The sequence below is a fragment of the Salvelinus alpinus genome, chromosome 8 (assembly GCF_045679555.1).
Source record: "Salvelinus alpinus chromosome 8, SLU_Salpinus.1, whole genome shotgun sequence".
Lineage (NCBI taxonomy): Eukaryota > Metazoa > Chordata > Actinopteri > Salmoniformes > Salmonidae > Salvelinus > Salvelinus alpinus.
In genome coordinates this window covers 85,104,230-85,120,878 of record NC_092093.1, presented here as the reverse complement: position 1 = coordinate 85,120,878, position 16,649 = coordinate 85,104,230, and the positions used below count along the sequence as shown (strand labels likewise).

Sequence of the window (16,649 nt, the reverse complement as noted above, 5' to 3'; positions counted from 1 at the left end):
TAGCAGGTGCGTCTTCATCGCACGCCCAAATACACATTTCCAAGACTGTGTCCTTCTACTAAAACTCATATTTCTCATTCGTTTTGGAAGTTACAAGCCTGAATCCTTGAACATAGACTGCTGACACCCTGTGGAAGCCATAGGAATTGCATCCTGGGAGCTAGAATTCAGTATGCCTCTATACCTTCCATTGTAAGAGCATGGGCTCTCTCCCAAAAAATATTCAGGTTGGTTTTTCTTTGGATTTTCTCCTACCATATCTATTGTGTTATAGTCTCCTACATTATTTTAACATTTCTACAAACTTCAAAGTGTTTTCTTTCCAATGGTACCAATTATATGCATATCCTGGCTTTAGGTCCTGAGCAACAGGCAGTTTACTTTGGGCACGTCAGTCAGGCAGAAATTGAGAAAAAGAGACCCTAGCCCTAAGAAGTAAACGGACCCTTCTCCTCCTGGCCACTTTCTTTTCCAACATTCTCGTTGCCAGTGACCAGAAATCCTGCAATAATGACATACAGACAAATAATGTTGTTGGTTTCACTCGGAACCTGCACTACTCTAATACCCACGTCTCGTGAATGCTTAAAAGTTTTTCGACCATTCATCCAACTGTGTTGGAGATGCTGATTTATGTGTGATTACTGTCACTAGAAGTTTGTCTTTACTCCCTTTTACAGCCTGGGTTCTGGTTGGCCTAAGACATCATTTGTCACTGCTGTCAGAATCTGTTGACTCAAAGACAAGCAGTGCTGACCAGATGCTTGAAACCTGATCTGCCTTGCACAACTCAGTGTGAGGATAGCTAAATTGGAGAACAGAGGCCACAGGTGGGGGTCACGTCTGACTTTTTCACCCGTGTCTCCAGCTTTACTTTGAAATGGTTCTAGACAGTGAATTTAAAATCTGTTTCATGTTCACATCCGGAAGAGCTGTACCATCCTTTTCTAGAGTGGTTTTCTCACTTAACAATAACATCACCTTAATGTCAAAAGTTATATAATATATATTCTATGTTTATACAGTGGCTTGTGAGAGTATTCACCCCCATGGCATTTTTCCTATTTTGTTGCCTTACAACCTGGAATTAACATGGATATGTTGGGGGTTTGTATCATTTGATTAACACAACATGCCTACCACTTTGAAGATGCAAAATATTTTTTCTTGTGAAACAAACAAAAAATAAGACAAAAAAACTGAAAACTTGAGTGTGTATAACTCTTCACCCCCCCAAAGGCAATACTTTGTAGAGCCACCTTTTGCAGCAATTACAGATACAAGTCTCTTGGGGTACATCTCTATAAGCTTGGCACATCTAGCCACTGGGATTTTTTCCCATTCTTCAAGGCAAAACTGCTCCAGCTCCTTCAAGTTGGATGGGTTCCGCTGGTGTACAGCAATCTTTAAGTCATACCACAGATTCTCAATTGGATTGAGGTCTGGGCTTTGACAAGGCCATTCCAAGACATTTAAATGTTTCCCCTTAAACCACTCGAGTGTTGCTTTAGCAGTATGCATAGGGTCATTGTCCTGCTGGAAGGTGAACCTCCATCCCAGTCTCAAATCTCTGGAAGACTGAAACAGGTTTCCATCAAGAATTTCCCTGTATTTAACGCCATCCATCATTCCTTCAATTCTGACCAGTTTCCCAGTCCCTGCCAATGAAAAACATCTCCACAGCATGATGCTGCCACCACCATGCTTCACTGTGGGAGATGAGAGGTGTTGGGTTTTCGCCAGACATAGCATTTTCCTTGATGGCCAAAAAGCTCCATTTTAGTCTCATCTGACCAGAGTACCTTCTTCCATATGTTTGGGGAGTCTCCCACATGCCTTTTGGCGAACACCAAACGTGTTTGCTTATTTTTTTCTTTAAGCTATGGCTTTTTTCTGGCCACTCTTCCTTAAAGCCCAGCTCTGTGGAGTGTATGGCTTAAAGTGGTCCCATGGACAGATACTCCAATCTCTGCTGTGGAGCTTTGCAGCTCCAGAGTACCTCCTTCAGGGTTATCTTTGGTCTCTTTGTTGCCTCTCTGATTAATGCCCTCCTTGCCTGGTCTGGGAGTTTTGGTGGGTGGCCCTCTCTTGGCAGGTTTGTTGTGGTGCCATATTCTTTCCATTTTTTAATAATGGATTTAATGGTGCTTCGTGGGATGTTCAAAGTTTCTGATATTTTTTTATAATCCAACCCTGATCTGTACTTCTCCACAACTTTGTCCCTGACCTGGAGAGCTCCTTGGTCTTCATGGTGCCGCTTGCTTGGTGGTGCCACTAGCTCAGAACAGGTGTATATATACTGAGATCATGTGACACTTAAATAAAGTCCACCTGTGTGCAATCTAACTAATTATGTCACTTCTGTAGGTAATTGGTTGCACCAGATATTATTTAGGGGCTTCATAGCAAAGGGGGTGAATACATATGCACGCACCACTTTTCAGTTTTAAATATTATTATTCTTTTTTACATTTTTTAAATTTCACTTCACCAATTTGGACTATTTTGTCCATTACATTAAATCCAAATAAAAATCTATTTAAATTACAGGTTGTAATGCAACAAAATAGGAAAAACGGCAAGGGGGATGAATACTATTGCAAGACACTGTATATTTATTTAATCCCAATATATATATATATATATATATATATTTATATAACCACTTTTGAGGACTCAAACCTCTTCTAGAACACAAATAGTTTCTATATACACAAAGATGACACACATGCCACTGACTGAATACCCATGATGCCTTAGTTCAAGTTTTAGATATGTCAGTCAGCTGTTTGCATCAAGTGGACTGAACTCCCTTGATGCAAATCAGCTGACCGACTCCCTTGATGCAAACAGCTGACCGACTCCCTTGATGCAAATCAGCTGACCGACTCCCTTGATGCAAATCAGCTGACCGACTCCCTTGATGCAAATCAGCTGACCGACTCCCTTGATGCAAACAGCTGACCGACTCCCTTGATGCAAATCAGCTGACTGACTCCCTTGATGCAAATCAGCTGACCGACTCCCTTGATGCAAACAGCTGACCGACTCCCTTGATGCAAATCAGCTGACCGACTCCCTTGATGCAAATCAGCTGACCGACTCCCTTGATGCAAATCAGCTGACCGACTCCCTTGATGCAAATCAGCTGACCGACTCCCTTGATGCAAATCAGCTGACCGACTCCCTTGATGCAAATCAGCTGACCGACTCCCTTGATGCAAATCAGCTGACCGACTCCCTTGATGCAAATCAGCTGACCAACTCCCTTGATGCAAATCAGCTGACCGACTCCCTTGATGCAAATCAGCTGACTGACATTTCTTAAAACTTTCCACATACACATTCTTTGTACTGGGAAAACATGTTCCTTGTACTGGGGAAATCCATTCCTCTTACAGACATGTTTTTCACAGACAATATTTTCCGTTCATATTGTCCGAGATAGTTCAATCATATCATGCACTTGCAGCTAAGGTTATTAGGGTAACATGCGTAACTCATAACTTAACAAGAGATTTATATAAAGCTCAGTCATGCCACCTCATTTGACTGGCTTATGTATTTTCCTGACACACAGATTAAATAAAATCATGGCCATGTATAGACTGGTTTACCTAACCTAAATGCAATATCTCACTCCAATCATTTCAATTGGGTCCATATGAGTTTTTCCTGACCAGACTCTGGGCCCTAGTTATAGCCTGTAACTAGGGTTAGAGTCAGGTCACATGGTCAGGGAAAATTTTGCCCATACTTGATGTCTTGTGAGACAAGATTAACTAAGACGGCCCAGTCAAACAGTACAGTGTAGATCTTACATGATTGACTCAGCACTGGAGTCAGCAGAGCTCTGAACCTTACGATGCAGCCACTTGTCTTAGACCAATGATTAGACAACCTGGTGTTGCACATGGGATGTGTGAAACTTACTCCTCAGCCTGAAGTGTTCCCACTTGCACCGTCAAATAGCTAGCTTTTCACATGGCTTGACTGGTCACGTGTGCTAGTAAAGCAGAGGTCTTAGGTTCAAGCCTCAGTGTGCGCCGAATAAGGAGAAAGTGGTATTTGCTAAACAAGCAGTGTGATGTCCCACCTGAAAAAATACTATATTATTCACTGCAGTGTTTTTGCAGACTGTAGTATTTACAGTTAACTTTAGTATAAATACTGTCATGTAGGAAAACGGTAGTATATACTTAAGCAATTAATCTAGTGTTTTTGCAGATTGTAGTATATTGTAGCACTTACAGTAGTGTTTTTGAAGACTGTAGTATACTGTAGTATTTACTGCAGTGTTTTTGCAGACATTACTGTAGTATTTACTATAATGTTGTATTATCTTTGACATAGAAGTGGAGGCAGGGTATATGCAAATAAAATACTGTAGTATTTACTATAGTTGAAAAAGTGTTGTGTTTTTGCGTACTGTAGTGTTTCTGCGGACATTACTGTAATATTTACTACAGTGTTTTTTTTACAATAGTATGCTACAGTATACTACACCATTCTATAGTAAGTACTACACATGATCGAGGGATACGACAGTGTGTAGTATAGTATTCTACAGTATAGAGGAGAGTGGGGTAAGTTGAGCCGAAAGATTAGTTGAGCCACTCCTTGTTTCTAGGAAACCATACACAAAATGTATCATGTTATCAAATATTTATCATTTCGAAGTTATCATTTCATGGAGTTTGTGAAGGAAGAAACCACATGGAAAAAGTGGTAAGCAAGTTAAAACTGATGTTCACAAAGTCAAATAAATGTATTCCGTTATAGATTTCATGATGCTTGTATATAAACCAAAGTAGATCGTTTTAAGATTGTTTTGTACATCAGTTGGGTCTCTTAAGCTACAATATGAGGTCCTAAACCTAGCATGAGAGTGCTTCCTGGGACCTGTGTGGGTTAATATGGTCAAAATGTTTGCCTTGGGGTAAGTTGAGCCAATGGCCATTGGGTAAATTGAGCCAATGGCCACCATACCCCATACAAATGATTACATTTCAGTTTAGTTTCTTGTCAGTTTCTCAAGAATTGTTATTGTTACAGAGCAGACATCATAATGCTGTGTATTTAAACGTAAAACAAGCAGGGGTCTAGCCACCCTTGAGGTTCTTGAGAGAGCAACCAAGGAAGAAGTCAATTTGAGAAGCAGCAAAGTATGAAAAAAAGTTACTGAATGACACTGAAGACAAAAAAGAAAAGAAAACAAACGAGAGGCTATGATAGGGTAGCAGAGGCACACAGGGTCTTATCTGATGACACGGAGTCTGAGCTTGCTAAATATATCAAGAATCGCGCAGACCAGTTTCATGGGTTCAGTAGCATCAAATGCAGAGAACTTGCCTATCAATTGTCACATCGAAAACAACATCCCTGTCCCAGACAACTGGTCAAGAAATGGAAGGCTAAGTAATATTGAACAGACAGATCTATATCTGAATGTAGGCATACGTTTAAGATATACAATATACCACACCCTCATTCCATGAATTAAACTTTTACCTACCCACACCATCCCCCACTGTTACAGGACACCATCACCCACATACCACAAGGCAGCTCAATTTACCCTGCACTGGGTATGCTCAACTAACCCCATACCTGGGGTAAATTGTGCCAAGAGACCACTTTTTTAGACAAGGTATGTGTAACGGCAGTCATATTCGTTCTCCTCCTCAGACGAGGAGGAGCATGGATCGGACCAAGATGCAGAGTGGTAAGTGTTCATATTTAATGAAAAAACAACAAAACACTTCAAAATACAAAAACCAGCAAACGTGACTAACCCGAAACAGTCCTGTGTGGCCCAAACGCTGACACAGGAACAAACACCCACAAAACACAAGTGAAACCCAGGCTGCCTAAGTATGATTCTCAATCAGGGACAACGATTGACAGCTGTCTCTGATTGAGAATCATACCAGGCCGAACACCAAATCCCAACATAGAAAATCAACCATAGACCAACCCACCCAACTCACGCCCTGACCAACTAAAATAAATACAAAACAAAGGAAAACAGGTCAGGAACGTGACACTATGTTTTGAAAACGTATGTTTACATGAATTGTAATCATTTCCAGGGTTACACAACCTTCTGAAATATATGTAGATATCTTTGTTAGAAGGAATACTATATTTCCCTTGATGTAGTGATGTTAAATGCGTAAGAATGGCTCAACATACCCCCCTTTCCCCTACTATAGTTTATAACAGAATTCTATAGTAAGTTCAAAAGTATTCTATAGTAAACTGTAGTGTTTTTTTCATGTGGGGTCCTTTAAAGTGGTGCCTACAGTTGCGCTCAGCTCCACGCTGGGGTCGCTGTTGAGTAAGTTTGAGGGGTGAATGTAGCACATGTGGATGTGTGAAACTTACTCCTCAGCTTGAAATTTCCCCACTTGCGCTGACAAATAGCTAGCTTTTCATGTGGCGCGACTGGTAAGAGGCTTCGGGAGGGTGGTCACGTGTGCTAGCCAAGCAGCGGTGCTGGGTTTGAGACTTGGTGGGAGCCATACCAGGAGGAAGTGGTACTCACTAAACAAGCAGCCTGATGGCCTTTACACCAGCATAATCCATCTATATTCTACATCATTTTACACATAAGGCCACTCAGGTCTACCGTAATTGAGTGAACATGGTGTCACATTTTGAGATAACCTCTAAAACATACAGTTCAGTGAGCTAAAAGTTCACTCCACTAATAGATCTGTACAGTGGCTCTGTATTCACCAAGTTTATGGGCATCCTATGAATGATGTCTTTCTTTTAAGTTATTTATTTAACCAGGCAAGTCAGTTAACAACAAATTCGTATTTACAATGACGGTGATGGGGGTCACCTTGGGGTCATGATAGGTTCTGCACCAAATGATTGATGTATTATAATAATTGATTATGCTTATGTTGTATTAATAGAAGGGGAAGGGCTATAAGACCCCTCCCCCACTACATTTATAGGGTCCTGGACCACAGATGAGCAATATATGCATTATGAGGTTTAATACTGGTCCACAGTTCTTTTCTAGTCTCTGCCTCTTATAAGAAACGGTCTGAGAGATGTGTGAGTTATTGCAGTTCAAACAGGGTGTCTGTGAGAAAGCGCCTCAAGGCTAAAAGAGATACATAGACCCCTGCAGGGGAGTAAATAGATAAGAGTCTGTCACGTCCTGACCATAGTTCTTGTGTGTTTTGCTTGTTTAGTGTTGGTCAGGATGTGAGCTGGGTGGGAACTCTATGTTGTGTGTCTAGTTTGTCTGTTTCTATGTTCAGCCTAATATGGTTCTCAATCAGAGGCAGCTGTCTATCGTTGTCCCTGATTGAGAATCATATATAGGTGGCTTGTTTTGTGTTGGGGATTTGTGGGTAATTGTTTATGTCTAACGTCAGTAGCTTATGTTTGCACTTTCGTTTGTAGCTTCACGTTCGTCTGTTTGTTGTTTTGTTTAGTGTGTATAGTGTTCGTTTCGTTTTCGTCTTCTCGTGTCTAATAAAAGAAGATGTATTCATATCACTCTGCGTTTTGGTCCGATCCATGCTCCTCCTCAGACGAGGAGGAGAACGAACGTGACAGAGTCAGAGCTGAGTCAGAGCTGACTCCACAACTGGAGTCAGGTGCAGGAGAGCAGAGATGAGTGAACAGGCACACTTTAATTGGCAGAAGCAAATCAGTCGGACGCAACAGCATCACAAGACTCCAGCCAAAGGCAAAAGCGAATAGCGCACTAGTCACACAAATAATGTACAACAATACAATACCACGGGTTCAAAACAATACCCGGAAAAAAACAGCCTGCCGCGTCACACAATAAACGTAACGAACAATTACACACACAGACATGGGGGGGAACAGAGGATAATATACACGTAGAGTGATGAGGCGATGTAAACCAGGTGTGCGGGAAAAAAAGACAAAACAAATGGAAAATGAAAGGTGGAGCGGCGATGGCTAGAAGACCGGTGACGTTGACCGCCGAGTGCCGCCCGAACAAGGAGAGGAGCCGACTTCGGCGGGAGTCGTAACAGTTACCTTAATGACATTATCCTGCGATTGAAATTTTGCCCACAAAACAACAGTTGATTACTTTTTTCAAATCCAATGTATTTTCCAGGTAGATTCCACGTCACAATGAGAAATTACTTTGAAACAACGTTGATTTAACTAGTTTGTGCCCAGCGGGTTGTTTTTGATCTCTGCTGAACTTCTAATTTCAGAGTCATGAGCAGAAACTACATGTCCAAGTCTGACGAGATGCGTAAGGGAGATTACCTTATGTCCAACAACCACAAGTGGAAAGCTTGCTTCCAGGTATGTGTCTATTACTTGGAAAATACTATGGGCCTACTTGAAAGAGTTATTTTTGGAGTCCATAGAAGACTTTTCCCATGACCAGTTGTCTAAAGTACTACTTAACTAGTTTTTCTTGGTATCTGTGCTTTACTTTACTATTTATATTTTTGCAACTTTTACTTCACTACATTCCGAAAGATTTTTAAAAACTTTTTACTCCTTACATTTTCCCTGACACCCAAAAGTGCTCGTTACATTACGACAGGAAAATTGTCCAGTTCACACAATTATCAAGAGAACATCCATGGTCATCCCTACTGCTTCTGATCTGGCAGACTCACTAATCACAAATGCTTCGTTTGTAACTTATGTCTGAGTTTTGGAGTGTGCCCCTGGATATCCGTTAAAAAAATATATACTAGAAAATGGTGCCGTTTGGTTTGCTTAATATACAGAATTAGAAATTATTTATACTTTTACTTTTGATCATAAGCATATTTAAAACCAAATACTTTGACTTTTACTCAAATATTATTTTGCTGGGTGACTTTCACTTTTAGTTGATGTAACGGCAGATTTCCTCCTCTTCGTCTGAAGAGGAAGTGTAGCAGGGATCGGACCAAAGCGCAGCGTGGTTAGTGTTCATCATGTTTAATAACGACAAAAACGTGAACACTACAAAATACAAAAACAACAAATGTGAAAAACCGAAACAGTCCAATCTGGTGCATAGACACAAAGACAGAAGACAACCACCCACAAAACCCAACACAAAACAGGCTACCTAAATATGGTTCCCAATCAGAGACAATGACTAACACCTGCCTCTGACTGAGAACCATTGTGAGGTCTGAGTTTTATTGATTGTATGGGGGGGGAGAGATAAGCACATTGAACATATGTGTGTGTGTGTTATAATTGTGCAACAAAGTGTGGCTAGACATATCGCATGACTTGACTAATCTTGGGAGGGGAGGGGTGCACATCACGAGGGGTAGCAAGGAAGGGAAAGTACCGAAAAGACACGATAACAGGAACTGTGAGTGCAACAACAGGGGTGTGGGGCAAGACAGCAACACTCAATCAAGATATCAGCGGACCCTCCGGAGCGCTAAGGGGCTGGACTAGCTTAAGCGCCAACACCAGCGATAGGCCAGTAAGTCTAAACCAAACTGGACCTCTACTCTAACAGGCTTGCTCTGAAGCAGGAACTAACAACTGTTAGAGTATATAAGGGAGGGGCTTTGGGGTGTTGCCCAGTTCTGTGTCTCATCCTGCGTGATGTTATATTGAACCCGTATATACGAAAGTTGCATTTGCCATTTATTGCTTAGTTAATAAAAAGTATATAGTATACAATCGGTGACTCATCGTCATACTTGTCCTTATACCAGATTGAATTGACGCAACCCTAACACCATATCAGGCCAAACATAGAAACAGGAAAACTAGACACACAACATAGAATGCCCACTCAGCTCACGTCCTGACCAACACTAAAACAACGAAAACACAAAAGAACTATGGTCAGAACGTGACAGTTGAGTCATTTTCTATTAAGGTATCTTTACTTTTCTTCAAGTATGACAATTGAATGCTTTTTCACTGCCCATGACTTTGGAACTATTTCTCTACATAGGAGGATGGCAACTTTGTGATCTATGGCAGGAAGCCCATGTGGAACTCTGACACTGCTGGACCAGCGCGACGCCTATTGCCTGTGCATGCAAGACGACTGCAACTTTGTAATGTACAAGAAGGACAACAAGATGATATGGCAGACCACGTGCCCGGCGTCCGGTGGCTGTGTAATGATGTGCCGCATGTGGCTGTGTAATGATGGCACCATGGTGGTGGAGAGAGACGGAGAGGAGGTGTGGTCCTCTGCTCAGTCTAAGGGATTCAAGCAGTGAGCGGAGCACCTGCATCTCTACCGGGTATAAGTTCATGCTGATAATAGCCACACTTTCCATCTGTGATGTATGACTGTCTTCCTTGACCTATGTTCAATAAAGAGCATGGTAAAAAAAGATCTGTTGTCTTCTGAATGTATTTTTCTTGGATTATCCTGATCTATCTATCAATGAAAAGGAATAGGGGTAACATAAATGGGAACAACCAGAAATGATCATAGAATTTTGAAGTATCCTCTTGCCATGAATGTGAGGAGAAAACAATATGGCATCTATTGAGCACATTGGGGAATCTGAGAGCTGTGAACACATCAGAATCTGGCAGATAAGAATAATGAATAATTGTTTCAATGAGCAGATATTTTTAGCACAGTGCATAGCACAAAACAGTTGAATAGCTCTGTTGAAATGTAGAGGGTGAGGTTCATTCTGTTGGCAGCCCCTCCTCTTTGTTACCACAGGCCTCTCTGAAGTGCCATTCTTAACGAGCCAGACACATCGCTCGTCTAGACACCACACTGTCCCTGTTGTTTCTCGTGCCAAGAGTAGCCTAAATCTCATTAGCAATGAGAGGGTTTGGCAGAGTGCTGGCTCAAAGGCTCTCCTCACCTATTGTGCACCCAAATTTTTTTGCAAGACTCTGTGATTATAGAGGTGAATGGGTTTATATCTGTGAATACAGTGGTGGGCCGTCAGGGCCTGCAAGGCCTTCTCTGCTGGCCTAAACATCATCAGAATATAATTTTTTTTAAAATATATTTTCCCACAAATATGTATTAAATTATTCCCCAGAGTAAGAGTTATACTCTTCATTTCATAGCTTTCCTCTTGGTTGCACTGCTTCCAGCCCCAGGTTGAGATTTGGAGGGCTGGTCTTTATGTTAGATCTTTTATCCAATCATATTCAGCCATCATGTGTTGCCAGGGGTCTAAAATCTGCTCTTAGGCCTTCAGAATCAACAGTGCAGGCGCTTGTAGCTTAAAGTGAATGGAAATTAAAATTTTGTGTCAACCAATCAGCTTTAGAGTTGGCTATTGTACGCCTGCTGGCTGGCTCCAGTGTTACACAGGAGCCAGCTAGCAGGCGTAGGGCGTCCACGTCTTTTGATTGGATTACCAATATTGAGAGGCAGGTCCTATGGGCAGGTCTATGCAGATCTAGGAAACTGAATTTGATAAACGAATTAATTCGCGTACTACCTAAACTGTTTTTTGAACCCACAATGGCGGAAGGAGGAGAAGATATCGATTTGGTCGAGGATATAATTATAACGCCATTCTCAAGACGAACTTTTCAAGAAAAGTTAGACATTGTAAGGAGAGGTCGCCCGACGCCACAAAGCCTGTCACAGGCGGGAAAGGGGTTCGTTCGTTCGCCACTTTCAAAGTTTCAACTATGAGCGCTGTCAATGGCTCACAGGCTTCGAGAAGCACTGCAAACTGTACTGCTGGGAATGCCTATTATTTGCAAGTGATCGATTTGGTGTTTGGAGCCACACTGGCTTTGCAAACTTGAGTTGTCTAACCAAGGCAGCAACGAGACACCAAAGTACGCCTGGGCACTTACAAGCAATGGTGCTTTTGAAAACGTTTGGGGACACCAGAGTGGAGCTACAGCTCTCACTCGTCCTGCGTTATGTGACGGACACGGGAGTCAAGGAGCGATTTATCCGGTTTGAAGATGTGACAAGCGGCAAGCGAGCTGATGACATTGCCGCTCTTATTTTCCGTTTCTTGGAGGAAAATGAATGTAGTCTGGATAAAGTTGTGGCACAGTGTTTTGATGGCGCAGCAGTCATGGCATCTGGACTCAATGGGGTGCAGGCTAAAGTTAAGGAGAGGGCACCGATGGCCTTATTCATTCACTGCTATGCACATCGACTAAATTTAGTACTGACTCAAGGAGCCTCAAAGCTTAAAGAATGCAAGGTCTTCTTTGCCAACCTCAATGGCCTTGCAGCATTTTTCTCACGATCCCCTAAGCGCACGCAACTGTCTAATAATCAGTCTTTGGTGAGTAGGCATACAATGCATGTTATTTTTTATTAAATGTGTATGTATGTTTCGCATTTTATTTCGTTAATATTAAATAGCCTATATATTAACAAAATAAAATGGCAAATAGCCTATGTTGCAAATTATTTGTTTTCTTTTATTTTCAGTGAATAGTTATGTGTCTTTATCATCACGGTGAAACTGCTTTGGGTGCGACAATGCGCTGTTTAGTGAACACACTGTATTTATTTTTTGGGGGACTTAAAGCTCAAAGTTTGTGGACCAGAAATGGATAGAAGAAGAATATTAATATAACTCTGTTGCACTCGACTATGTTCTTGCCTATTAGTTGAACTGTACTGTATTGTACTCTTCCCCTGCAATTCTCTGAAAAAAATGTCAATTTCAAGGTGACGCAACGCCTGGTTATACTGCGTTTCTGTCTAAATGTATAGTGTCTAGAGCCATGGCATCTAAATGATGGTAATAACAGGTGGATTAATTCGGGTGGGACTGTGTAGGACCTCACTGAAGGCCCAGGCGCCAGGCCCACGGCACGCTACTGGATTTAGACCTTCACTGTCTCTGTTCCACACTCCAGTCCAGCTGGTGGCGATAATTCCACTTAAAGTTGGTTGCCAACCGTCATATAAAATTCCCAGAAGAAGAAGCGCATTAACCAACAACAACAACAATGACGCATGGTGTTAGGAGATGTAACAAAAATATATACTTTATACCTTCAATGGGAGAGATAATTAACGAAACAAAAGGAGGCAACGGAAAAACAACTTTTTTACTATAATTTCTTTCCATACACATGATTTTGCTCTTCATCTGTGAATACGAATAGTAGGAACAACATTTCGCAATCTATTTTGCATGCTGTTGAGCGCGCAAACCGGACTATAATATTTTTCCTCGGTTAACCTATTAACACGACTATTATATCATTTATTTCTGCTTTTTATTTGAACTTTATCAGGAGTACATTTTGAAGGTGTTTTAATGAAACCTTTATTTTTGACTGCTACGGTTTACCCCTGTGCTAACAGTAAGATGTGTTGAGCGCTTTACTATAGCGTGTCGTCGGGGATTCTAGACTGTATAGACATTTGCGCTACATTCGAGTGAAACCAACTGGGAAATAACAATTAACACGGAATACAATGACTATGTCTGTACCGGAGAGCAATTCAGGGTCCGAGGGGAAGGAGGAGGAGAGTGAAGATGAGAGTGAAATACTGGAGGAAAGCCCATGCGGTCGCTGGCAAAAGCGAAAAGAGCAGGTTGGTCTATCTGTTTGGTTGCTCCAGTGGCAGCGATTCAACTTGTGGGATACACATATTGACAGTTAAAGGGTAGACAAGAGAAATATAATTCTGTTTAGAGCATGATTGCCTGGAACATTATTGCCTGATAGGCCTATAGTCTACGTCGTAACGAATCTAATAACCATTGGGGTTGGATGGTGATGCCTGTCTGTATTGTAGCAGCAGGTACAACCGATACATTACATAATAGTGGTAGGCAACTATATTCAGCTGCGGCCTTATTTTTTGTAGTAATGTCAGGGGTCAGGTCAGGGGCCAGAACATAGCCACAATGCCTAGTCTACTCCACCCATGCTGTACCGAGGATTTCCAGCACACAGCTTTAACCAACCATTTCCAGCACACAGCTTTAACCAACTACTGTAGGTATGTTGGTCTATTGTACTTTAAACAATGTGTATGCAGGTTGCTTATGATTCAAACCTGGGTCAATAGGTGCCCAACATAACACCAGGTGACGGTGTGTTGGACACAGTCACTCCTAATATAGAGGACTATAGAGCCTGTCTGCCTTCCTGATTTCTGTAGCTGTTAGCTTACCTGCGTAATATTGACTTGTTTTGCAAACATGGTCCTGTTTTATTAATTGCTGTGCTGATCAATGGGCAGTTTATTAACTCTGTCAAATGAATATGTAGCTTAACATTGTGTGTATTTGCTACAATAATACACATTTACTATAGGCCATATCTAAAAATACATACAGCTTAATGATATATACACTGTATACAAAACAATAAGAACACCTTCTCTTTCCATGACAGACTGATCAGATGAATCCAGGTGAAAGCTATGATCCCTTATTGATGTCAAATTGTTAAATCCACTTCAGTCAGTGTAGATGAAGGGGAGGAGACGGGTTTAATAAGTATTTTTAAGCCTTGAGACATGGGTTGTGTATGTTTGCCATTCAGAGTGTGAATGGACAAAACAAAATATTGAAGTGCCTTTGAATGGGGTGTGGTAGTAGGTGCCAGGCGCACCGGTTTGAGTGTGTTTCGTACTGCAATGCTGCTGGTTTCCCGTGTGTATCAAGAATGGTCCACCATCCAAAGGACATCAAGTCAACTTGACACAACTGTGGGAAGCATTGGAGCCAACATGGGTCAGCATCCCTGGGGAACGCTTTCGACACCATGAAGAATCCACGTCCCGACGAATTGAGGCTGTTCTGAGGGCAAACGGGTGTGCAACTCAATATTAGGAAGGTGTACCTAATGTTTTGTGTGTGTGTAGAAATATACACATACACAGAACAAAAATATTTTTTTGGTACTTTTCCCCCCCAATTTTGTGAAGTCCAATTGGTAGTTAAAGTCTTGTCCCATCGCTGCAACTCTCGTACAGACTTGGGAGATGCGATGGTCGAGAGCCTTGCATCCTCTGAAACGCGACCCTGCCAAGCTGCACTGCTTCTTGACACTGCTCGCTTAACCTGGGAGGCCAGCCGCACCAATGTGTCGGAGGAAACACTGTATAGCTGCCGACCGAAGTCAGCGTACATGCGCCCGGCTGCCACAAGGAGTCGCTAGAGCGCGATGGGACAAGGACATCCCAGCCGGCCAAACCCTCCCCTAACCCGGGCGATGCTGGGCCAATTTAACAACCCTGGTATTTCTTTATACAACTTTTCAAATATACATAACCAGCAGTTTACGGTCTAGCTACCTGTATACTCACCACCATTGCACTGGGGACCAACGAACTCCAACCACCTGTTCTGCATGATAGGGTCTTTTGGCAGGGCATGCAAACCATAGTTGGTCAATCCTTATAGGGCTGCGATCTTTTGCATTGGGGGCGATGAAACAACGGAGCCCCATTCAACGAAAGGAAGCGAATTAGAAGGGGTGATTTGCACTTGGAGTTTGGCAAAGGGAGGCATGATTTGACATAATTGTAATCCAAACCCAACCTTCATTTACTCGTTGTGACTTACTGATGTTCCAAACTCCGTTTTGGACAAGACTGACTTTATGAACAAAATGTGCTTATTTACACTTTGTAGTCAATTGACATTAGAATGAATGCTTCTGACTCATATTGATGCCCCACAGGCCTGTTTTTAAAGAGATTTGTTGGTTTTAAGGGGAAGTCTCTAGTTAAAGGTGTATTATACAACATTTCCACATGCAGAGCCTGATAAAAAAAAATGCAACCAAAAGTCTGTCATTGGTAGTGCCATTGTAACCTTTAATTCGACCTCTGCCGAAAGGTTGGGGCCTTAATGGCACAGGGGGTGTGCTTGCTTAACTGCAAGGGTTGCTGGTTTAAACCCTGGTCTTCTGGCTGTTGCCCTCTAATAGCTCAAGTCAGTTTTGAATTAACTATAGTCAAACATAATTGTCTGCAGTTTCTAGAAGATGAATAGATCAATTGATTGTGACAGTCTTACATTGTAAAATATGACTCAATTCCCATTGAATGCAAAGTAAAAGAAAACTGTTTAAAGTCATTGACTTTTGAAGGTCGTATAACTCAGCAATAGAGACTGAACTAAGGTATCCCCATGTACACTAGATCCACGACTTTCTTGTGCCTTTTACATCTTGTTTCTAGCCTAAAGTGTTCCGCGCCACTGGAAGAGTTGTTGACAAATATCCAACACATGGCCGAGTTATTCGTTTGGCACTGTTGATCAGCACACATTTGGATTCAAATGTCAAGAAGACAGGAGGAGCGTACTAGAATGTATTATGGATGTTAGAAACTGGTGAGTTTTTCTGATGCTAGCGAGCATGCATTTGCACACAGGATTCAGTGCAGAGGTGCTGTTTGTTTACATGTAACTTTAGCTAGCAATTTGTTTTCTCAGCAGTTTGAGTTGTGTTCTGTCTGACAGTGAAATGTGGCTAGCTCTTACCACAGCTTGGACTATGGAGTAGCTAGCTGGCTAGTGTTGCAGAAGCCCATTGCATGCATTGTAAGGTAGCAGCGTGACAATTTGACCAAAGTACAGCGTGTCCCACAAAATGTGTGTGTGTATATATAAACACACGTGTATTATTATATATATATGCAATGAAAATTGGTGGTCAGCTAGCTAGAAGGGTGTCTTTCAAAACTTACCGTTATTTTCCAGTCCATTTAATTGTTGAGCTCGAGGTGA

The 16,649-nt window shown here is 41.8% G+C and overlaps 1 protein-coding gene and 1 pseudogene across 3 annotated transcripts in view; both read left to right on the top strand.

Moving 5' to 3' along the window:
• The first annotated feature begins 8,226 nt into the window (after positions 1-8,226).
• On the top strand, positions 8,227-10,328 carry LOC139582406 (B-type lectin plumieribetin-like; annotated as a pseudogene).
• A 2,532-nt stretch (positions 10,329-12,860) lies between these two features.
• Positions 12,861-16,649, top strand: part of LOC139583799 (nuclear receptor-binding protein 2-like) — an 82,445-nt gene continuing 78,656 nt past the window's right edge. For 2 of the 3 annotated variants that reach the window (XM_071415270.1, XM_071415269.1), the window contains exon 1: positions 12,861-13,495. In XM_071415270.1, the coding sequence (XP_071271371.1) occupies positions 13,376-13,495 (120 nt within the window). In that variant the 5' untranslated portion in view covers positions 12,861-13,375. Of the gene's footprint in view, positions 13,496-13,577; positions 13,907-16,649 lie in introns of those variants that run through there. The other variant, XM_071415271.1, reaches the window with a different exon arrangement.